The sequence below is a fragment of the Bombina bombina genome, chromosome 1 (genome assembly GCF_027579735.1).
Source record: "Bombina bombina isolate aBomBom1 chromosome 1, aBomBom1.pri, whole genome shotgun sequence".
NCBI classification, from domain to species: domain Eukaryota; kingdom Metazoa; phylum Chordata; class Amphibia; order Anura; family Bombinatoridae; genus Bombina; species Bombina bombina.
The window spans coordinates 1,398,256,696-1,398,281,300 of NC_069499.1; the positions used below are offsets into that span (position 1 = coordinate 1,398,256,696).

The window sequence follows — 24,605 nt, forward strand, 5'->3', positions numbered from 1 at the left end:
CCATGAAACCTAAAACTTCCATGCATATATAGCAACTTGAAGGAAATAATAGAGACTGAAGGTTCCGACAAACGGAACCCAATAAACTTGTCACTTGTCTGTTAGAGACAAAAACATTGACACAATCTATCTGGAAACCTAAAAAAGGTGACCCTTGTGTGAGAAATCAAAGAGCTTTTGATAAAAAGATCCTCTAACCATGTCTTGAAGAAACAACAAAGTTGAATCGTATGAGAATCCGCAGAACGAAAAGACTGAGCCAGTACCACGATACCGTCCAAATAAGGAACACTGAGAACCTTGAAAAAGATTCTTAGAGCTGTCGCTAGACCAGAAGGAAAAGCAACAAATTGGTAATGCTTGTCAAAAAAAGAGAATCTCAGAAAATAAAAATAAATCTGAATGAAAACAAAAAATGAAGATATGCATCTATTGTAAACAAATAATGCCATCACTGACCAAAAAGGCAGAATAGACCATATAAACACCATTCTAAAAGATGGTACACTTATATGACAGTTCAAAAAGATTTTCTATCTTTGGAACAATGAATAGTCTTGAATAAAACCCCAAAACCCAGTTCCTAAAATGAAACTGGAATAAATACCCCAGAAAACTCCAGGTCTGAGCAGCACTTAAGCCCCAACGGGTGACCAACCGCACTTCACCAGTACCCAAAACATATAGGTATGAAACACACTTCAGGAAAGTGTTAGTCTTACTGGAATAGCTGGAATATGATAGAGAAAAAAGACTTCTCACAGATGGTTTTACTCTGAAACCTATTCTGTACCCAAAGTCTAAGAAGTTTGGACCGAATAGAACCAAACAAATTTCAAAAAAGTCTTAACCTGCCCCTTACCAGCCAAGCTGGAATAAGAACCGCACCTACATGCAAATTTGGGGAGCTGACTTGGAAGTTTTTTTCTTCATTCAATTAAGCCTTTTAAAAGTTCAAATTATAAACATGTTACTTGGGGAAAAATTCAGGATTCCGTTCCTTAGTAAGAACAGAAAACTAATATAAGCATAAAGTTTTAGTCTTAGAACTCAATCTTGAAGCCCAGAGTAACAGTTAAAGAATTGAATCCAATTATAAACCAAATAATTGATTATCTTGGAAAAAAAGAAATATGGATTTTAGAAATCAAATTAGCATTCCAAGATTGAAATCACAAAGTTCTTCTAGCTAAAATAGCTAAAGACATAGATTAAACCTAGTTTGGAAAATATTTAATAAAATGACAACACAAATGAAATTATTAGCATGTTAATCAAGTTAAAGGACCAGTCAACACACTGGACTTGCACAATCAACAAATGCAAGATAACAAGACAATGCAATAGCACTTAGTCTGAACTTCAAATAAGTAGTAGATTTTGTCCTTTTAACAATGCTAAACATATCATAATCCGATACTTGATCTTAAAGTATCCAACAAGAAAGATGAAGCAATTGCAACATCAGCCAAATAAATTACAGGTCTAAGAAAAGTACCTGAAAATAATTTTCCTTAAATAAGATACGACCATCTGAAGGAAAAAAATAAATACTATTTGCTATAAGAATAATAGTATATTTAGCAAGAGTAGAGATAGCCCCATTAACTTGGGGAATCTTTCCTCAAAACTGAAAACTAACTGCCGGCAAAGAATACAATTTAAAAACCTTAAAGAAGGACTAAAAGAAAATTCTCAGCCTATTCCATTCCCTAGTTTCAGGAACTGGAAAAAAACCTCTGAAGAAACCACAGAAGATAAATAAGCAGAATTTAAATGTTAGCTAGTTTTTAAAATCAAAAGAACTAGTTACTTCAAAATCCAAAATAATCAACACCTTTTGAACAAAGAACAAATGTACTCTATTAAAAAATAAAAAAGTAGATTTGTTAGTGTCAATATCTGATGAAGAAAAATTTTGAATGAGAAAAAACACCATCAGAGAAGGATAATTCATTATGTTGGTCATTTGAAACTTCATCAACTAAAAAAAGAAGTTTGAAAAAGACCTAAAATTTTTATTAGAAGGCGGGATATGTCAGAAAGCCTTTAAAATAGAATCAGAAAAATATTCTAATAAATTTCTAAGTATATCTTTACACAAGATATAAAAAGAATAGCAATATATAAAGCATAAATACTAATGGATTCTGCATGTAAAAGTTTACCATGATAACTTATTACAAACCATAGCTAAAGATAAACATTCATAACATTAAAATAAATTAACTTAGCTCTGGTAGGACTGATATCAGTAAACAGGAATCCCTCAGCATTTCTTGATACAGGAACAGTGTTTTGAATATCTTGCAATATGTAATAGAAAAAAAACATATAAAGCAAAATTATCAAATTCCTTAAATGACAGTTTCAGGAATGGGAAAAATGCAAAATAAACAAGCCTCTAGAAACCAGAAGCAACAAAAAAGTGAGACTTAAATAATGTGAGAAAAAGTGGAACAAGTATGAAACCCACATTTTTGGAGCCAAGTATGACGCCCACATTATTGGCGCCAAGTACAACGCCCATATTTTTTGGCGCCAGGTATGACGCCACATCCTCTGACATCGAAAACGACGCCCACATTTTTTGGCGCAAAAAAAGTCTGAACACACATGCGTCAAAAAATGACGTAACTACGAACAAACTTCCGGCGTCAACTACGGCGCCGGAAATGACAAAGTTTTGCGCCAAAAATGACGCAATAAATTGAAGCATTTTCTGCCCCCGCGAGCCTAACAGCCCGCAGGGAAAAAAAAGTCAATAGAAAATTTTCAAGGTAGGAAAAAAATATTTATTCATATGCATTATCCCAAATAATGAAACTGACAGTCTGAATGAAGGAATACTGATTATCCTGAATCATGGCAAATATAAGTTTAAACACATATTTAGAACTTTACATATAAAGTGCCCAACCATAGCTTAGAGTGTCACAAATAAAATAAGACTTACTTACCCCAAGACACTCATCTACATAAAGTAGATAGCCAAACCAGTACTGAAACGAGAATCAGCAGAGGTAATGGTATATAAGAGTATATCGTCGATCTGAAAAGGGAGGTAGGAGAAGAAATCTCTACGACCGATAACAGAGAACCTATGAAATAGATCCCCTAGAGGAAGACCATGGTATTCAAATAGGCAATACTCTCTTCACATCCCTCTGACATTCACTGCACTCAGAGGAAAACCGGGCTTCAGCCTGCTGCGAAGCGCATATCAACGTAGAATCTAGCACAAACTTACTTCACCACCTCCATAGGAGGCAAAGTTTGTAAAACTGATTTGTGGGTGTGGTGAGGGCTGTATTTATAGGCATTTTAAGGTTTGGGAAACTTTGACCCTCCTGGTAGGAATGTATATCACATACGTCACTAGCTCAAGGACTCTTGCTAATTACATGAAAGATATGTTCTACATGCTGCTCTAGCCCAGATAAACCCCAGTACAGCACACCTGAAGACCTGCAACTGCTTGGAAATAGTGCTACAAGCAGAGGCTTCCCTCTCAGGGAAAAAACAAAAGTGAAACCACCGGAGCCCTCCATTTTAGTGAAAATAAACTTAGCAACATAACTCCAGCCCCAGTGCCCGCACCAAATCACTGCCCAAATAAGACTTCCCTTCTGAAAGTCTGAAACTGTCCCCACATAAGGTTTACCATTAACCCCTTATGTACCGTAGTGCTAATGAAACAAACACTGAGACTCCTTAAATCCCAGAAAAAGGCAGCACTTACCTCAAAAACTGCCTGGCAGTAGGGCAGTTCCCAAGCTTGAGAGGTCCTCTCCCTCACATTGGCCTGAGAGATAATCAATGCTGAGTTAGTATGGATCTCAGGCTGAAGGATATGGGGCAGCTGAAAATGGGAGGCGCAGTGAGAATTATATCTCACCAGTTCCCATAGCTCTAAAGCCACCAGAGCTCTACTGTAGAGACTGATATGGACTAGGCTACACCCCAGAACAAAGTAGCACTCTCTGGCACTACTCATAAATTAAACTCTTGATTGAAGAATCTAAACTAACACCTTACTTTACCCTGCTCCTATCACTAACGTAGGCAAAGAGAATGACTGGAGTGGGAGGGAAGGGAGGAGCTATTTAACAGCTCTGCTGTGGTGCTCTTTGCCTCTCCTGCTGACCAGGAAGTGAATATCCCATAAGTAATGAAGATGATCCGTGGACTCATGTCTTGAAGAAAAAGCATTTGGTGTATGGCTTTAAAGAGATAGTAAAGTGAAACTTAACCTTAAATGTATTAGACCATGAAGCTTGAATCAAGGATTCTAATTTACTTCTATTATCAATTTTGCTTAGTTTCCTTGGTATCCTTTCTTAAAGAGTAATCCTAGGTGAGCTCAGGAGTGTGCACGTGTCTAGCCATTTGGCAGCAGTGTTTGCAACATTGTTTTTAGAAATGCTATACATAGTTCCAAGCACTGCTGCCATAGACTGCTATAGACACGTGCACGCTCCTATCAGCCTACCTAGATTTACTCTTCAACAAAGGATACCAAGGGCACAAAACAAATTTGTAATAAAAGTATATTGGAAAGTTGTTTAAAATTGCATGTTCTGTCTGTGTGAATCATCAAAGTTTAAAGGGATATGAAACAGTGCTCCCTTAGTAAAATCAAATGTTAACATTGCATAAAAAACAGCAAATTACTTGTTTTCTTGCAAAATGAGCACTCTAATATTATGAATACTACATATTGGAATCATTTATATTAAAAGGGACACTGTACCCAAATGTTTTCTTACGTGATTCAGATAGAGCATGACATTTTAAGCAACTTTCTAATTTATTCCTATTATCAAATGTTCTTCATTTGAAATGCAAGAATGTAAGTTTAGACGCCGGCCCATTTTTGGTGAACAACCTGGGTTGTCCTTGCTGATTGGTGGATAAATTCATCCACCAATAAAAAAGTGCTGACCAGAGTCCTGAAAAAAAAGCTTAGGTGTTTTCTTTTTAAAATAAAGATAGCAAGAGAACGAAAAAAAAATGAATAGGAGTAAATTAGAAAGTTGCTTAAAATTGCATGTTCTATTGGAATCACGAAATAAATAAATTGGGTTCAGTGTCCCTTTAAGTATAAGCCATAGCTTAGTGCGTTTTTTTTCTTACAATGAAAGACTGTTTCACATCTCTTTAATTTTTACTTTACTGACGCTTAAATTTCTATTACTGCTACTAAGAGAATTTTTGTACTTATTTGTTCACAGTACTAATGCAAGCACTTGGTCAGTGATAGGCAAACTATCAATTCAGCTAAGGAATCCACACACACAAAAAAAAAAAAAAAAAAAAAAAAAAAAAAAAAAAAAATCGCACAAAAAAAAAACCATACTGTAATTTTAACTTTCAAACTGAACTCACTGCAAGTAAAAAAAAATCTACAGTAACTGTAGACAAAAAGGTAATTTAATGAAGGAAAGTGCACTGGGTGCATGCTGCTTATAGGGTTTAAATAAGTTATTTTATTTATTCATTTGGAGGATATGTTCAGAGAAAACCTCAGTAGGCCTTTAGCAGTCCCTGGGCTATCATTTGCCCACTGCTACACAAATTCAAAAGTACTAGTTTTACATAGAGATATTACACTGCATAAACACTTGCAACACAATAAATCCCACTTACCAGAAATAGGCGCAGCTGTGCTTATTTGATTGACAAACCTAGCATATTCTGCATGGACCTTAAAAGAAAACAGAACAGAAATGTGCAAGATATTCAAGGTGATCACGCTGTTTGAAGACTGTTTTGTTTACAGTAGCATTTAAACAAATGATACTTACTGTTTGTAAGAGATTCTCGCACAGTTTCTTGGCAGCTGCAAGGCCCTCTGGTTTTGGGTGACTATAAACAGATGATACAGAGCAGGTTTAAAATGCAGACACAGTTAAAGGGACATGAAACCCAAATTTTTTCTTTCATGATCTAGAAAGCATACAATTATAAACAACTTTCTAATTTACTTCTATTATCTAATTTGTGTCACTCTCTTGATATTCTTTGCTGAAAAGCATATCTAGATATGCTTAGTAGCTGCTGATTGGTAGCTGCACACAGATGCCTCCTGTGATTGGTTCACTGTGTGCATTGCTATTTCTTCATTAAAGTATATCTAAAGAATGAAGCAAATTAGTTAATAGAAGTAAATTGGAATGTTGTTTAAAATTGTATTCTCTACCTTAATCATGAAAGAAAATGTTTGGGTATAGTGTCCCTTTAACTAGAAAACAACTATATACAACAGTGAAGATGATTTTCCTTTTTTTATTTAAATAAAATATGGACTGAAAGTAGAAACAGTGGTAGAGAGATTTGAATTGTTTATAAAAGACACATCACTCTTTATACCTAATATAGATGTACATGGGTTCAAAAGCTTCTCTTCCTGAAGCAGGTTCAATGCAACCTGACCCCTTTCCACGCAAGAAGACTTTGGCTCCTGTCTCTATCTGGATGTGCTGGAGGTAGGAGCAAGCTGGTCCTTCTACTTTCTCCTTCACATTGAAATGAGCCAATGCATGTTCCAGACCCACAAATAGTTTATCTTGAACATAGTGCATCTGAGTAAAGGGAAAGCAAGTTAAAGACCACACACATACACCTTATACTGAGCAACCTCAGCTCAACAAAAATTATTTGAAGCTATAGAACAAAAAAAACAACAAAAAAAAGTTGGGTCTTTACAATCAAATTTAATTGTGCAGAATAATTCCCTCATATTAATATGAAAAACAAAATAAACCCTGAAGATTTTAATAGGCATTGCTCAAATATATTCCCTCAGTATATTCAAATATAAAAAGTTAAAGCTACTCCCATGAGGAGTCACTGCAGATCAAAATGGTGTGTTCTTCAGAGAGGAAATGAGTAGAATTTCATATGCACACATGAGTAGTAACGGACAATTAAGACATTTTTGTTGGATGTTGCAATCAGCCCATACAAAGTCTCTTAAAATGCGCTGCTCTCTAATCATCCATTTTTTATAGGACGGTACTTTCAACAGAGCCAGACTTCACAGACACTGCTTCCTGAACCCTCCACATATATTGCTTTGTACCCAGCTTTCAAAAAAACGAAATTTATGCTTACCTGATGTATTTCTTTCTTGACACGGATCATCTATAATTACTAATAAGAATATCACCTCCCTTCCCTCCAACCCCAGTCATTCGACCGAAGTAAAAGGAGAGAAAGGAAGTAACAAGGTGCAGAGGCGCCTGAGGTTTATAATTCAAAAAAACTGTCTAAATAAACAGGGCGGGCCGTGGACTCACTGTGTCAAGAAAGAAAGAAATTTATCAGGTAAGCATAAATTTAGTTTTCTTTCTAATGACACGGTGAGTCCACAGATCAACTATAATTACTATTGGGAATCAATACCCAAGCTAGAGGACACAGATAAGGGAAGGACAAGACAGGGAACCTAAACAGAAGGCACCACTGCTTGAAGAACCTGTCTCCCAAAAGAAGCCTCAGCCGAAGCAAAAGTATTGAATTTTTTTTAAAAAAAAGTGCGTAGAGAGGACCACGTTGCAGCCTTGCAAATCTGTTCCACAGAAGCTTCATTTTTGAATGCCCAGGAAGAGGAAACAGCCCTCGTAGAATGAGCCGTGACTCTCAAGAGGCTGCTGTCCAGCAGTTTCATAAATCAAGCAAATTATACTCTTCAGCCACAAAGAAAGAAGTAGCCGCAGCTTTCTGACCCGTACGCTTCCCAGAGAAAACTACAAACAGAGCAGAAAACTGGCGAAAATCACACGCACCACATCAAGGCTGTGCAGCAGATGTTCCTTATGAGAAGATGGGTTAGGACACAAAGGAGGAACAACAATCTCCTAATTTATGTTCCTATCCGTAACCACCTTAGGGAGAAACCCTAACTTGGTACGCAAAACTACCTTATCCAAATTAAAAATAAGGTAAGGAGACTCATACTGTAATGCCGAGAGCTCTGAAACTCTACGAGCAGATGAAATAGCAACAAGAAACAAAATCTTCCAAGATAATAATTTAATATCTAAGGAATGCATAGGCTCAAACGGAGCCTGCTGAAGCACTCTCAGAACAAGGTTAAGACTCCAGGGAGGAGTAACAGGTTTGAACACAGGCCTGACAGAATGATTGCACGTCTGGTACATCCGCCAGACGTTAATGTAACAAAATAGACAAAGCAGAAATTTGCCCCTTCAAGGTACTTGCCGATAAACCCTTCTCCATACCCTCCTGGAGAAAGGACAGAATTCTAGGAATCTGAACTCTACTCCAAGAGTAGCCTCTGGATCCACACCAATACAGATATTTACACCATATCTTATAGTAAATCTTTCTGGCAACAGGTTTACTAGCCGGAATCATGGTCTCAATGACCAACTCAGAAAATCCCCGCTTAGATAAAATTAAGCGTTCAATCTCTAAGCAGTCAGCTTCAGAGAAACGAGATTTGGATGATCGAAGGGCCCTTGAAGTAGAAGGTCTTTCCTCAGAGGGAGTCTCCAAAGTGGGAGAGATGACATCTCCACTAGGTCTGCATAACAGATCCTGCGAGGCCATGCCGGTGCAATGAGGATCACCGACGCTCTCTCCTGTTTGATCCGAGCAATGACCCGAGGAAGGAGAGCCAACGGAGGAAATAGGTATGCTAGACTGAAATTCCAAGGGACCGCCAGAGCATCTATAAGTACAGCCTGAGGATCCCTCGACACGTAGCTCAGGAGCTTTGCATTCTGACGAGATGCCATGAGATCCAGCTCCGGCTGTCCCCATTTGAGAATCAAGATGGAAAACACTTCCGGATGGAGTTCCCACACCCCAGGTGAAAAAAAAATTAAAAAAAAAATCTGTCTATTCAGAAAATCCGCTTCCCAATTGTCCACTCCTGGAATGTGGATCGCAGATAGACAGCAGTTGTGGCTCTCTGCCCACCGAATAATCTTGGCTACCTCCGTCATGGCCAAGGAACTCAAGAGTTCCTCCCTGATGGTTGATATAAGCCACTGAGGTTATGTTGTCCGACTGAAACCTGATAAACTGGTCTGACGTTAGTTGAGGCCAGAAGAGCATTGAAAATTGCCCTCAGCTCTAGGATGTTTATGGGTAGAACAGACTTCTCCCGAGTCCATGTCCCCTGAGCCTTTAGAGAGCCCCAGACAGCTCCCCATCCCAGCAGGCTTGCGTCTGTTGTCACAATCACCCAGGAGGGTCTGTGGAAGAAGGTTCCCTGGGAAAGATGATCCTGAGACAACCACCAAGGAAGAGAGTCTCTTGTCGCCTGATCCAAAAGAATTCGCAGAGACAGGTCCGCATAATCCCCGTTCAATTACCCGAGCATGCATAACTGCAGAGACCTGAGGTGGAAACGGGCAAACTGAATGATGTCCATTGCGGCTACCATCAAACCGATCACCTGCATGCATTGAGCCACTGACGGCCGAGGAGAGGACTGAATGGTCAGACAAGAGTCTATCTTTGATTTCCTGACCTCTGTCAGAAATATTTTCATTGATAGGGAATCTATTATGGTTCCCAGGAACACTACCCTTGTAGCTGGAATTAGGGAACTTTTCCAAAATTCACCTTCCATCTGTGAGAACGCAGAAAAGTTAACATCTCCATGTGGGAGTTTGCTTGTTGAAAGGATGGCGCCTGAACCAGAATGTCGTCCAGATAATGCGCCACTGCGATGCCCCACAAACGGAGCACCAACAGGGATCCCAGAACCTAAGAAATAAATTCTGGAAGCTGCAGCAAGGCTGAATGGAAGAGCCACAAACTGAAAGGATTTGTCTAGAAAGGCGAACCTCAGAAACTTGTGATGATCCCTGTGGATAGGAACATGCAGGTAGGCATCCTTTAAGTCTACCGTAGTCATGAATTAACCCTCTTGAACCAAGGGAAGAATGGAACGAATAGTTTCCATCTTTAAGGACGGTACTCTGAGGAACTTGTTTGGACTTTTGAGGTCTAAAATTGGTCTGAAAAGTTCCCTCTTTTTTTGGGAACCACAAACAGATTTTAATAAAATCCCAGACCCTGTTCCTGCAGTGGAACAGGGACTATCACTCCCAGAGCGGAAAGGTCTCGAACACAGTGTAAGAACGCCTCTCTCTTTATCTGGTATACAGATAATTTTGAGAGCAGAAACCTGCCCCTGGGAGGATAGGTCTTGAATTCTAGTTTGTATCCTTGGAACCCAATGTCCACCACCCAGGGATCCGGAAAATCCCGAACCCAGGCCTGAGAGAAAAAGGCGAGTCTGCCCCACACAAGATCTGGTCCCAGATCAGGGGCAGACCCTCCATGCTGACCGAGTCATTAACAGGCTTCTTAGATTGCTTCCCCTTGTTCCAAGACTGGTTGGTCCTCCAGAAAGGCTTGGGCTGATCTTGTTTGGCAGAGGGAGAGGAAGTCTTACCTTTGAAGTTTTGAAAGGAACGAAAATTACTCTTGACGTCCCTTTTGTTTATTCCTGTTATCCTGGAGGAGGAAATGACCCTTTCCCCCGTAATGTCAGAAATAATTTCAGCCAAGCACGGCCCAAACAAGGTCTTACCCCTGTAGGGAATCACCAAAAACTTAGATGAAACATCCGCAGACCAGGATTTCAACCATAAGGCTCTGCGGGCCAGAACGGCAAAACCAGAAATCTTTGCTCCCAGCTTGATAACCTGTAGGGAAGCATCCATAATAAAATAAATGGCCAACTTAAGGGCCTTGATCCTGTCCTGGATCTCTTCAAAGGGAGTGTCTGTCTGAACAGAATCAGACAATGCATCAATACAGAACTCCGCCACACTGGTGACAGTAGCAATACACACCGCTGGTTGCCATTGTAAACCCTGGTGCACATACATCTTTTTGAGCAACCCCCCCAACTTCTTATCCATAGGATCCTTAAAGGAACAACTATCCTCTATGGGAGTAGAAATTGCCCCTTCCAATTGCCCCTTGGGAACTGTCTGCCAAGACTCTCTAATAGAGTCAGCAATAGGAAACTTCTTAAAAATAGGGGATGGAGAAAAAGGGATACCAGGTCTCTCCCATTCCCTAGCAATAATCTCTGTAGTTCGATCTGGTACAGAGAAAACCTCCACCATGGAAGGTACATCAAAATACTTGTTTAGCTTGCTAGACTTCTTAGAATTAACTACGACAGTAGTGTCTGAGTCGTCCAAGGTAGCCAAAACCTCCTTAAGTAACAAACTGAGGTGTTGCAGCTTAAATCTGAATGATACCATTTCAGCATCAGAAGAAGGAATTACAGTCTGAGATTTCCCCCTCAGATACTACCGAAGTATCCTCCTCCTCAGATTTCTGGGAAGGAACTTTAGGAATAGCTACTACTGTGTCAGAAACCTTACTCACTGAATCCATAGATTTCCTCTTGCGCTTTCCCTGCAGCATGGGAAAAGCAGACAGCGCATCAGATACCGCAGAAGACATGAGTAGCGATGTCTTGCAACGTAACTCCAGGCAGAGTTTGAGAGGAAGCACGGGGCACACTGCATGTGTGGACGAACATTTTGGACACTTAAGGAGAAAGCTGCGGCATATCTTGAACATTGTCAGAAGACCCGTGAACAACATCTGCCTTAGATAATGTTGGCTCAGAATCAAAAAGTCTATCCCTGTAATTCAATGTTCTCTCTACATGAGGAACAGAAAGGCATTGGTGGTTCCCCGTTAGAATCAAAACAAAGAACAAGTAACATTTTGCAGGGCCTCTTGGTCCATCTTTACCCAGATTTGAACAAATTAGAAATAAATATACTTGTATTTTAATCTGAGCTTCACAAAAAAAAAAAAACATTACTGTCCCTTTAATTTTAAAAACGTAACTGCTTCATTTTCCGGCGACTGTATTACACAAACTGCAAGACCGCAATCAGAATGTCTCCCTTCCGGGAACACAGGAAGTGAAAAGGCACTCAACAGAAACCTTGCCTCAGCTAGCCAAGCCCATCGTGGACGTAACATGATGGTTGACTGAAGTAATTCCGCCGGGAACAAGTGAAGAAAAAAAAAACCCACCACCACCTCTAGACCGGAATATACTGAGTCTATGTCTCCTCGTCTCCAGTGCCTGCAAACACTGCCTTACATTATCCCCTAACTACAATAAGAGCAATGTATATGGTGTCCCATTCAAGTGAAGTATTAAAGTGCCATATTTTTCCTTAAACTGCTCAGAAAAATAAAAATAGCACTTACCTCAATATAATCTGCCCGGCAGCTCACTAGGTTTGAGAGGCTGCTCCCTCACATGGACCTGTGGAAAAAAGACAAAGACTGAGTAATCTTACTCAGGCTTTCAAGTTAGGGCAGCATTAATTACTTGGGAGGCGCAGTGAGGATTATACCCCACAAGTTCCCAAATGCTTAAAAGCCACCACTGCTCTACTGAAGAGACTGACATGGGCTACGGCTAAACCCCTGGAAGAAGCAGAACAAACTTGCAATGTTTAAAAATAATAAAATCTTGATTAAAGAATCTTCTTCCAGACACATAAACTTTACCACCTCCTTGCTCTTAACGTAGGCAAAGAGAATGACCAGGGGGTTGGAGAGAAGGGAGGTGATATTTAACAGCTTTGCTGTGGTGCTCTTTGCCTCCTAGTATATTCCCAATAGTAATTATAGATGATCCGTGGACTCATCGTGTCATTAGAAAGAAATGTATTTATGAAAATGATCAAATTCTACAATGTTGGGACACACATAAGGCTTGAAATTTCCAGTGGTCAAGTGGCCTGGAGTGGACTAGTAACTTTTTCCCTCTGGGCTAGTTAGCATTTTAACCTGCGAGCACAATAATTTTATAGCTGCTGTGGAAATATTGCTTGTTCACTTACCCCTGACTGGAACTGAGGCTTTGGTGGAGCAACTGGAGGTAGTGTTGCCACAGGAGCAGGCTGGTGATACACTGTTACTGTGGCTCCATTGAACGTTGGACTGGCACCTGTAGCTGCTTTTACAACTCCATTGGTGATTATTTCCTTTATTCGATTTACAGCCCCTAATGACAAGACAGATTTCATCTGAAGCACTTTGCAGTTTACTTATGTGCAAAAAAATCATAGTTTAAATGTAATCACTCTTTGTAACAACTTTTAATGTGTACCAGAACTCCAACCTAAAAGGCAACATGCAAAGTAAACATACATTTCCAACTCATGCAAGCTCAGAGTGCTGTCACCGATATTTTGCATGACAACACTAGCAGTAGATTGTGTAAGAAATGTAGCTGCACATGGTCTTCCCTACTCACAAGGTTTGTGCTGTTTAATACTAATTAGCAAAGTTTGTTCAATGTAAGCTAGTGAAGCCATCACCACCATGTATCTGCAAGAATACACAGCGTGCTAATTGGACATCAGTCTGAGGGCTAGGAACAGGACTAGATTTTTAACAATATCCTTGTATGAGCAGAGGTAAGTTAATTAGTAGCTCAAGTACTTCCATTTCCTCAGCTCAAATAGGTATTTCCACAAAATTGGATCCAACAGTGGACAACCCTACTATAAAGCTACTCTTCATGTAATCAGGCCCACAAAAAACACAGAAAAAAAAAAAAAGGGGATCTATGGGAACCAGCAATTACTAACCATCATACGTTACTCTATGGAACAGACACTTGCAGTTGTGGACAATACAAAATCATAAGAAAGCAATTATCATAAAAAGATAAAACAAGTAAATAACATACAAAGCTCTTTAATTCTTCTGGTGTCAAAGTAAAAAGACAAAAAGAACATCACAAGGCCAAACAGAAAGTCATCACAAGAGCCAAACAGGATTACTTACGATCAACGAGTTCTCGAGTCTGACCCTGAACATGCAGATACAGTGGCCGGTCTCTAAAACAAAAATGCAAAATGAGAAGGTAAATAAGGCACATGGTATTTAAGAGAACAGCCAGAAAAATAAAATATGGGTAATATGGAACATCTCATGCCAATTAAAACTACCAGAAATACAATTCCTCTTTCTCCAACATTGGTGTGTCCGGTCCACGGCGTCATCCTTACTTGTGGGATATCTCTTCCCCAACAGGAAATGGCAAAGAGTCCCAGCAAAGCTGGCCATATAGTCCCTCCTAGGCTCCGCCCACCCCAGTCATTCTCTTTGCCGTTGCACAGGCAACATCTCCACGGAGATGGTTAAGAGTTTTTTGGTGTTTAAATGTAGTTTTTATTCTTCTATCAAGTGTTTGTTATTTTAAAATAGTGCTGGTATGTTCTATTTACTCTGAAACAGAAAAGGATGAAGATTTCTGTTTGTGAGAGGAAGACGATTTTAGCAGACAGTAATTAAAATCGATTGCTGTTTCCACATAGGACTGTTGAGATGAAGTAACTTCAGTTGGGGGAAACAGTTAGCAGACTTTTCTGCTTAAGGTATGACTAGCCATATTTCTAACAAGACCATGTAATGCTGGAAGGCTGTCATTTCCCCTCATGGGGACCGGTAAGCCATTTTCTTAGTCAAACAAACAGAATAAAGGGCTTAATATGGGCTAAAAAACTGGTAGACATTTTTATGGGCTAAATCGATTGCTTTATTTGGGCATTTTATTCATATTTATGCTGACAATTCGCATTTATAAACTTGGGGAACGTTTATTAAACGGCAGGCACTATGTTAGACACCTTTTCCAGTCAGGGGGCCTTCCTAGTTGTAGACTGAGCCTCATTTTCGCGCCATTACTGCGCAGTTGTTTTTTGAGAGCAGGGCATGCAGATGCATGTGTGAGGATCTGAAATTTGCTGGAAAAGATTGGTATCGTATTCCCCTCTGGGCTTGGTTGGGTCTCAGCAAAGGCTATAGCTGGGACTGTATAGGGGTTAAATTTGTAAACGGCTCCGGTTCCGTTATTTTTGGTAATTTTTGAACAATTCCTTCATACTTTTTCACATATTCAGTAATAAAGTGTTTTCTGTTTAAAATTTAAAGAGACAGTAACGGTTTTGTTTTAAAACGTTTTTTGTGCTTTGTTGACAAGTTTAAGCCTGTTTAACATGTCTGTGCCTTCGGATAAGCTATGTTCTATATGTATGAAAGCCAATGTGTCTCCCCATTTAAATTTATGTGATAATTGTGCCATAGCGTCCAAACAAAGTAAGGACAGTACTGCCACAGATAATGAAATTGCCCAAGATGATTCCTCAGATGAGGGGAGTAAACATGATACTACATCATCTCCTACTGTGTCTACACCTAGTACATCTAGTGCGCCAATGCTTATTACCATGCAACAATTAACGGCTGTAATGGATAACTCCATAGCAAATATTTTATCCAAAATGCCTAATTATCAGAGAAAGCGTGATTGCTCTGTTTTAAACACTGAAGAGCAGGAGGGCGCTGATGATAATTGTTCTGTCATACCCTCACACCAATCTGAAGGGGCCATGAGGGAGGTTTTGTCAGATGGGGAAATTTCAGATTCAGGAAAAATTTCTCAACAAGCTGAACCTGATGTTGTGACATTTAAATTTAAAATTAGAACATCTCCGCGCACTGCTTAAGGAGGTGTTATCTACTCTGGATGATTGTGACAACTTGGTCATTCCAGAGAAATTATGCAAGATGGACAAGTTCCTAGAGGTTCTGGTGCACCCCAACGCTTTTCCTATACCCAAGCGGGTGGCGGACATAGTAAATAAGGAGTGGGAAAAGCCCGGCATACCTTTTGTTCCCCCCCCCCCCCTATATTTAAGAAATTATTTCCTATGGTCGACCCCAGAAAGGACTTATGGCAGACAGTCCCTAAGGTCGAGGGGGCAGTTTCTACTCTAAACAAACGCACTACTATTCCTATCGAAGATAGTTGTGCTTTCAAAGATCCTATGGATAAAAAATTGGAGGGTTTGCTTAAAAAGATTTTTGTACAGCAAGGTTACCTTCTACAACCCATTTCGTGCATTGTTCCTGTCACTACAGCAGCGTGGTTCTGGTTCGAGGAACTAGAAAACTCGCTTAGTAGAGAGACTCCATATGAGGAGGTTATGGACAGAGTTCACGCACTTAAGTTGGCTAACTCTTTTATTTTAGATGCCGCTTTTCAATTAGCTAGATTAGCGGCGAAAAATTCAGGGTTTGCTATCGTGGCGCGCAGAGCGCTTTGGCTAAAGTCTTGGTCAGCGGATGTGTCATCCAAGACAAAATTGCTTAACATCCCTTTCAAAGGTAAAACTCTATTTGGACCAGAATTGAAAGATTTCAGACATCACTGGGGGAAAGGGCCACGCCCTTCCACAAGATAGGCCTTTCAAGGCCAAGAATAAGTCTAATTTTCGTTCCTTTCGCAATTTCAGGAACGGACCGGCCTCTAATTCTGCATCCTCTAAGCAAGAGGGTAATGCCTCACAACCCAAACCAGCCTGGAAACCGATGCAAGACTGGAACAAGGGTAAGCAGGCCAAGAAGCCTGCCGCTGCTAACAAAACAGCATGAAGGAGTAGCCCCCGATCCGGGACCGGATCTAGTGGGGGGCAGACTCTCTCTTTGCTCAGGCTTGGGCAAGAGATGTTCAGGATCCCTGGCGCTAGAAATAGTTTCTCAAGGTTATCTCCGGGAATTCAGGGAACTACCCCCCAAGGGGAAGGTTCCACATGTCTCACATCCCTCAAACCAAATAAAGAGACAGGCGTTCTTACATTGTGTAGAAGACCTTTAAAGATGGGAGTGATACACCAGTTCCAATAAAGGAACAAGGAATAGGATTTTATTCCAATCTGTTCGTAGTTCCCAAAAAAGAGGGGAACTTTCAGACCAATTTTGGATTTGAAGATCCTAAACAAATTTCTCAGGGTACCATCGTCAAGTATGGAAAACCATTCGAACGATTCTACCCCACTATCCAGGAAAGTCAATTTATGACTATCCGTGGATCTAAAGGATGCGTACCTACTATTCCTATCCACAAAGAACATCATCAGTTCCTAAGGTTCGCTTTTCTGGACAAGCATTACCAGTTTGTGGCCCTCCATTCGGGGTTAGGCCACTGCTCCAAGGATTTTCACAAAGGTACTAGGGTCCCTTCTAGCGGTACTAAGACTGAGGGGCATTGCAGTAGTACCTTACTTGGACGACATTCTAATACAAGCGTCGTCCCTGTCAAAAGCAAAGGCTCGATACAGACATCGTTCTGGCCTTTCTCAGATCACACGGATGGAAGGTGAACATAGAAAAAAGGTTCTCTGTCTCCGTCGACAGAGAGTTCCCTTCTTGGGAACAATAATAGATTCCTTAGAAATGAGGATTTTTCTGACAGAGGTCAGAAAGTCAAAACTTCTATAGCACTTGTCAAGTTCTTCATTCTGTTCCTCGTCCTTCATAGCACAGTGCATGGAAGTAGTAGGGTTGATGGTTGCAGCAATGGAACATAGTTCCTTTTGCACAAATTCATCTAAGACCATTACAACTGTGCATGCTCAAACAGTGGAATGGGGACTATACAGACTTGTCAGGCCAGAAAACCGGTAACTAGAAAGATTTACCATAAAATATGGAAAAGATATATCTGTTGGTGTGAATCCAAAGGATTCCCATGGAATAAGATAAAAATTCCTAGATTCTCTCCTTTCTACAAGAAGGTTTTGGAGAAAGGATTATCTGCAAGTTCTCTAAAGGGGACAGATCTCCGCTTATCTGTCTTACTACACAAAAGACTGGCAGCTGTGCCAGATGTTCAAGCATTGTTCAGGCTCTGGTTAGGATCAAGCCTGTTTACAGACCTTTGACTCCTCCCTGGAGTCTAAATCTAGTTCTTTCAGTTCTTCAAGGGGTTTCCGTTTGAACCTTTACATTCCATAGATATTAAGTTACTTATCTTGGAAAGTTTTGTTTTTGGTTGCAATTTCTTCTGCTAGAAGAGTTTCAGAGTTATCTGCTCTGCAGTGTTCTCCGCCCTATCTGGTGTTCCATGCAGATAAGGTGGTTTTGCGTACTAAGCCTGGTTTTCTTCCTAAGGTTGTTTCTAACAAAAATATTAACCAGGAGATAGTTGTACCTTCTTTATGTCCGAATCCAGTTTAAAGAAGGAACGTTTGTTACACAATTTGGACGGTAGTCCGTGCTCTAAAATTCTATTTAGAGGGCTACAAAGGATTTCGAGACAAACATCTTCCTTGTTTGTTGTTTATTCTGGTAAAAGGAGAGGTCAAAAAAAGAGACTTCTACCTCTCTTTCCTTTTGGCTTAAAAGCATCATCCGATTGGCTTATGAGACTGCCGGACGGCAGCCTCCTGAAAGAATCACAGCTCATTCCACTAGGGCTGTGGCTTCCACATGGGCCTTCAAGAACGAGGCTTCTGTTGACCAGATATGTAAGGCAGCGACTTGGTCTTCACTGCACACTTTTGCCAAATTTTACAAATTTGATACTTTTGCTTCTTCAGAGGCTATTTTTGGGAGAAAGGTTTTGCAAGCTGTGGTGCTTCCGTTTAGGTAACCTGATTTGCTCCCTCCCTTCATCCGTGGTCCTAAAGCTTTGGTATTGGTTGCCACAAGTAAGGATGACGCGTGGACCGGACACTGTTGGAGGGAAAACAGAATTTATGCTTACCTGATAATTACTTTCTCCAACGGTGTGTCCGGTCCACGGCCCGCCCTGGTTTTTTAATCAGGTCTGATGAATTATTTTCTCTAACTACAGTCACCACGGTACCATATGGTTTCTCCTATATATATTTCCTCCTGTCCGTCGGTCGAATGACTGGGGTGGGGCGGAGCCTAGGAGGGACTATATGGCCAGCTTTGCTGGGACTCTTGCCATTTCCTGTTGGGGAAGAGATATCCCACAAGTTAGGATGACGCTGTGGACCGGACACACCGTTGGAGAAAGTAATTTATCAGGTAAGCATAAATTCTGTTTTATTAGGCGAGTCCCAAAGAAACTTCGCTAAAATACACATTGGCGGCAGCATTTTTTAATAGAGGATTTGTAAGTTTGGTAACTATCATTATATATGTATGCACATAAATACCTAGTTAGATCTCATTAAAAGGAAAGTTGAAGACCAAAATGTATAAAACAAAAATCATTTTTATTTTATAAAGGATAACTAAAATCAGCAGGGAATACATATTTGTGCACATATAGGGTGAGCTTAACATTGTTTTTTTTTATAAAATAATGAGAGAAACTAACGTTTATTTTTTTTGTGATGGTAAATCCCAGCGTTTGTTATTTGCTTGGGTTTACCATCACTAAGTATTTGCCTTACAAAATAGAGTTATTCATCATAGCAACATTTGTTCTTAACATATTTAAAATGATGGAACCAGGACTACACTGTCATTTTAAAGGGACAATTAACCCAAAAACGCTTGTTTAATTTGTTCCTAATGATCCATATTAACCGTGTATTAAATTGTTTACAAATAGCTCCTTAGCCTTTATAGTGGCATTTCAAATAGCTGATTTAGCCTATAGTATCCCTACCTATACTGAAGTTTCTATACCTAGGTGTAGGTTATTGAGTAACTGTAATCACAGACAGCAGAAGAAATTACATTCGCAGTGGGAGGTGGAAGTGATAAGTATTGTACAGAGACAGAGATAAGAAAGAAGCATTTGATTGAGAAGATAATGAGATCTGATCTGTCAGCAAGCCAAGACTATTTTGATGGGATGTGGTTTCAAAGAGTAAATCTAGCTATTTATTTTGCAAAAAGAAGCATAAATTAGCAACTTTGCATACATTTTATACTCTGCAGCTGGTATAACAAGTCATAAGAAATACATGCAGGGATTTTTTTTTTTTTACAGTGAACTGTCCCTTTAAAAGGGACACTAAACCAATTTTTTTTCTCTTTCGTGATACAGATAGAGCATGACATTTTAAGCAACTTTCTAATTTACTCCTATTAGCACATTTTCTTTATTCTCTTGGTATCTTTATTTGAAATGCAAGAATGTAAGTTTAGATGCCAGCCCATTTTTGGTGAACAACCTGGGTTGTCCTTACTTATTGGTGGATACATACATCTACCAATAAAAAGTGCTGTCCAGAGTTCTGAAAAAAAAAAAAACAGCTTAGATGCCATCTTTTTCAAATAAAGATAGCAAGAGAACGAAGAAAAATTGATAATAGGAGTAAATTAAAAAGTTGCTTAAAATTGCATGCTCTATTCGAATCAGGAAAAAAATTAGGTTCAGTGTCCCTTTAAGTTCCTAAACATCCGTTGAATTAAAGGGACAGTCAAGTCCAAAAAAAACACTTTCATGATTCAAATAGGGCATATAATTTAAAACAACTCTCCAATTTACTTTTATCACAAATTTTGCTTTGTTCTCTTGGTATTCTTAGTTGAAAGCTAAACCTAGGAGGTTCATATGCTAATTTCTTAGACCTTGAAGGCCGCCTTTGATATTGAAAGTTTTTCACCATTAGAGGGCATTAGTTCATGTGTTTCATATAGATAACATTGAGCTCACGCACGTAAAGTTACCTAGGAGCGAGCACTGATTGGATAAAATGCAAGCCTGTCAAAAGAACTGAGATAAGGGGGCAGTTTGCAGAGGCTTAGATACAAGGTAATCACAGAGATAAAAAGTATTATTATAATTGTGTTGGTTATGCAAAACTGGGGAATGGGTAATAAAGTGCTTATCTATTTTATTAAACAACAACATTTCTGGTGTTGACTGTCCCTTTAACTTATTCTCCATTATTTGTTTTTCATATTAAAATTTATTTATGCACCTTACTCAAATACTTTTAAATGTTACCAGTCTACAGTACTGTGTTTGCATAGGTATGCTAGACACCGAATTTAAACAAAGAAAAAAAAAAAGAAAAAGATAATTAAAGTTTACACACCCAGGTCCTATTTTAGTTTTCTCCTCTGATGTCATATACCTTCCGCGGGTGGATACTGCAGCTCCACTTATCCGACTAATCTGCAGAGACAAATATGCACAGCCCTTTATACCTGGCCATGGGACTCAGTAATACATAAAGTAATATGTTCAATGTAAAATGTAATATTTCCATAAATATATTGTAATTTAGGAATAATATATATATATATATATATATATATATATATATATATATATATATATATATATACACACATATATATATATATATATATATATACACACATATATATATATATACACACACACACATATATATATATATACACACACACACATATATACACATACATACAGGCAGTCCTCGGGTTACAGACATCCGACTTAAGTACAACTCGTACTTACATACAGAGAAAATAGAGCTTTATCGGCAATCCTTCTTTCCAGGATAATCCAAAATACTGAAAATCCAATTGTCACAAGGATAGAAAGTGATGTGAAATTTTTTGAACAGGGGCACAGATAGCAAAACAAACTTTATCCTATGCTATCCAAAACAAAACGGTTTGGCTAGAGTTTCACCTAAAAAAAAAAAAGTGCCTGTTCCAACTTACATACAAATTCAACTTAAGAACAAACCTAAAGTCCCTATCTTGTACGTAACCCGGGGACTGCGCGCGCGTGTATATATGTATGTGTGTGTATATATGTATACATACATACATACACACACTTTTTTCTTTAGACCGGCGATCCTCAGCCCACTTCTCATGCTGTACTTAGTATATCGATGACTTAACCGGCTTCATCCAATCGTTGGAGGAAGCCGGTTTCGTCATTGATATGCTAAGTACAGAGGAGCTGCGGGCGGAGTATCGCCGGTCTGGGTTTCCTACAGAAAAAAGTATTTAAAAAAATTTAAAAAAGCGCTGCAATGTAAAGTTTAATGAATGTGCGCCTGTTTTTAATAGTAATTTTAAAAACCGGGTGTTCATTTAACTTTACATTAACTAATTTGAAATCAGTAATAAACAGTTCAAAGACAGAGCGGGGGGAAAAAAAGACAAACAACTCACAATATATCCTAATCCTATAAAAAAGTGTTCCCATTAAATATTGCTATGGGTTAACCCGAGAAAAGTATATGATACATAAAAATAAGACTTAATATGTGCTAAATTAAAATTGACTATAATCTAAAAATATTTTTTTTTTATAGAACTCACCCATGGTTGAGAAAAATTAATATGCATGTTTTAGTAAAGTCAAGAACTACATAACACTGAAAAGGTATTAATATGAAAAAAGCACAAACCTCATCTTGTGTCTGCCCCCTTGTTAGAAGATTTCGGCAGGTAAGAGGGACATCATTGATTTCAACTTCTGCAACCACCAAGTCATCTTTGCTTTTTGTAGCAGAAGGCGGTTTACCAGGTGTATGAATCTGCTGACAAGTGAAAAAAATATAATTTTTTTTTTTAAGAATTCAAAATATAGCAATTATACCCCATAAATACCTTAATTCTATGTGAAGCAGAGTGAATACATATCTTAATTACATGTATGAACTGGCCATTCAATTGAAAGTTCTTGGCAGGCAAGCATGATGCAAGTTGCTATTACAGAGCGTAGCAAGTATTTTATAAGGCAACTTAGCATTGGTTATGTATAAGATTATTTTTATTTGACTGGGCATTCTACTCTAACATTTTTCTGCTTCACTTTCATATACCTGATAGAATATTTGTAAGTAAATACAAGAGCTTTTTAAAAGTAAAGCTAACACAATGCAACTAATACCTATAGTATACTACTCATTGGTATGGATAAAAGCAAAAAGTTGACTTATTTAACTGAAGAATACTTATATAAAAGCACTGTAATACATTTGGAAATCTATTTTAGATAGAACCACCAAAATTAAGCATCATATCCCTTTAAATGTTGATACACTTGTGTTTTTGTTTTGTTTGTTTGCTATTGTTGAACGTTTCAAATGTAATGCCCACATATATTTGTTTTCCCTTTGTATTGTCCACAGAATTGAAATGTAATATTACCCTCTCTGGTGTATTCTGTGCAGGCTTGATTTTCCCCTTTGCCACGAGCATAGCATTAATCTTTGCAGCTACAGCTGCTGCAGCATCAAGGGCCCCACAGGGAGCACTGACACTTTCGGATAAAGTATTTAGAGGTGGTGTTTCTACAGGAGCCATGTATACACCAGCCATATTGAGGGCAGGTATAGTAGGTATGGTTGGTAAGGTGGCCACAGAGGACATCACTCCAGGGTGCAGGAGAGTTGCTGCAATAGGTCCTGGCTGGTCCCATTTGCTTCTTCTCCTACAAAACATAATGATGAGACTAGCTAAAAACTCTTGCATGTACTTACAAATCTTAAAGGACCAGTCAACACAGTAGATTTACATAAACAAATGCAAGATAACAAGACAATGGAATAGCACTTAATCTGAACTTCAAATGAGCAGTAGATTTTTTTTTCCTGACAATTTTAAGTTATGTCTATTTAAACTTCCACTGTACCATGTGACAGCCATCAGCCAATCACAAATGCATACACGCTTGTTCTGTGAATTCTTGCACATGCTCAATAGGAGCTGGTGACTTAGAAAGTTTAAATATAAAAAGACTGTGCACATTTAGTTAATGGAAGTAAATTGGAAAGTTGTTTAAAATTGCTGCTCTGTCTGAATAATGAAAGTTTCATTTTGACTTGAGTGTCCCTTTATTGTCTCACTTAGGAGGCATGTGTAGCTTTTAAAGTCAAAATGAAATGTTTAGGATTCAGATAGAACATGCTATTTTAACCCTTTAAGGACACAGCTTTCAGTTTGCTCAATTGTTTTGTGACGGAAAAATTAAGTCATATGTCCTTAAGAGGTTAGACAACTTTTCAATTTATTTCTATTATCAATGTTGCTTTGTTCCCTTGATATCCTTTATTAAAAGAGATAGGAAAGTAAAAATTAAACTTGCACTATTTAGATAGAGTGTTATTTTAAGACTCTTAAAGGGACACTGAACCCAATTTTTTTCTTTCGTGATTCAGATAGAGCATGAAATTTTAAGCAATTAAGGGGTTAAAGGGATACTAAAACTAAATATTTTCTTTCATGATTCAGATAGAGAATGTAATTTTAAGCAACTTTCTAATTTACTCCTATTATCAATTGTTCTTCGTTCTTTTGGTATCTTTATTTGAAAAATCAGGAATGAAAGCTTTGGAGCCGGCCCATTTTAGGTACAGAACCTGAGTTGCGCTTGCTGATTGGATGGCTAAAAGTATCCAACAATCAGCAAGCCCTATCCAGGATACTAAACCAAAAATAGGCCGGCTCTAAAGCATTCATTCCTGCTTTTTCAAATAAAGATGCCAAGAGAACAAAGAAAAATTGATAATAGGAGTAAATTGAAAAGTTGCTTAAAATTCCCTGCTCTATCTGAATCATGAAAGAAAATATTTGGGTTTACTATGCCTTTAATATTGTTTACACTGATTTTGTAACACATTATCATTAAATCAATTTAATTAAATTATGCATTTTGCAAATTTAATAGCTTAGACAGTAAACACCTTGTAATTAAAAAACATTTATGTTGTGTTGCAACAGAATAAAATATTAGCCAAATCTTAATGTTTTTAAAACAAATTAACATCCTTTTTACTGCCATTACTTTTCAATAGCCAAACTCCGCCCTCCATTTCTGAATTAAAATGATGGTCAACTCT

General features: G+C 38.6%; 1 protein-coding gene across 7 annotated transcripts in view; it reads right to left on the reverse strand.

Annotated features, from left to right (window-relative positions):
* KHDC4 (KH domain containing 4, pre-mRNA splicing factor) overlaps positions 1–24,605 on the reverse strand; it is a 77,074-nt gene that overhangs the window by 46,699 nt on the left and 5,770 nt on the right. For 4 of the 7 annotated variants that reach the window (XR_008401261.1, XM_053705027.1, XM_053705014.1 and 1 more), the window contains exons 2-9: positions 22,915–23,197; positions 22,170–22,301; positions 20,853–20,932; positions 13,828–13,880; positions 12,876–13,039; positions 6,373–6,584; positions 5,808–5,868; positions 5,650–5,707 (exon numbers count right to left, since the gene is read on the reverse strand). Coding sequence is in view for 5 of the 7 variants with exons in the window: in XM_053705027.1 (XP_053561002.1) it covers positions 5,650–5,707; positions 5,808–5,868; positions 6,373–6,584; positions 12,876–13,039; positions 13,828–13,880; positions 20,853–20,932; positions 22,170–22,301; positions 22,915–23,197 (1,043 nt within the window). In the remaining 2 variants the exon portion in view is untranslated. The remainder of the gene's footprint in view (positions 1–5,649; positions 5,708–5,807; positions 5,869–6,372; positions 6,585–12,875; positions 13,040–13,827; positions 13,881–20,852; positions 20,933–22,169; positions 22,302–22,914; positions 23,198–24,605) is intronic. The other 3 variants (XR_008401266.1, XM_053705029.1, XM_053705020.1) reach the window with 1 other exon arrangement.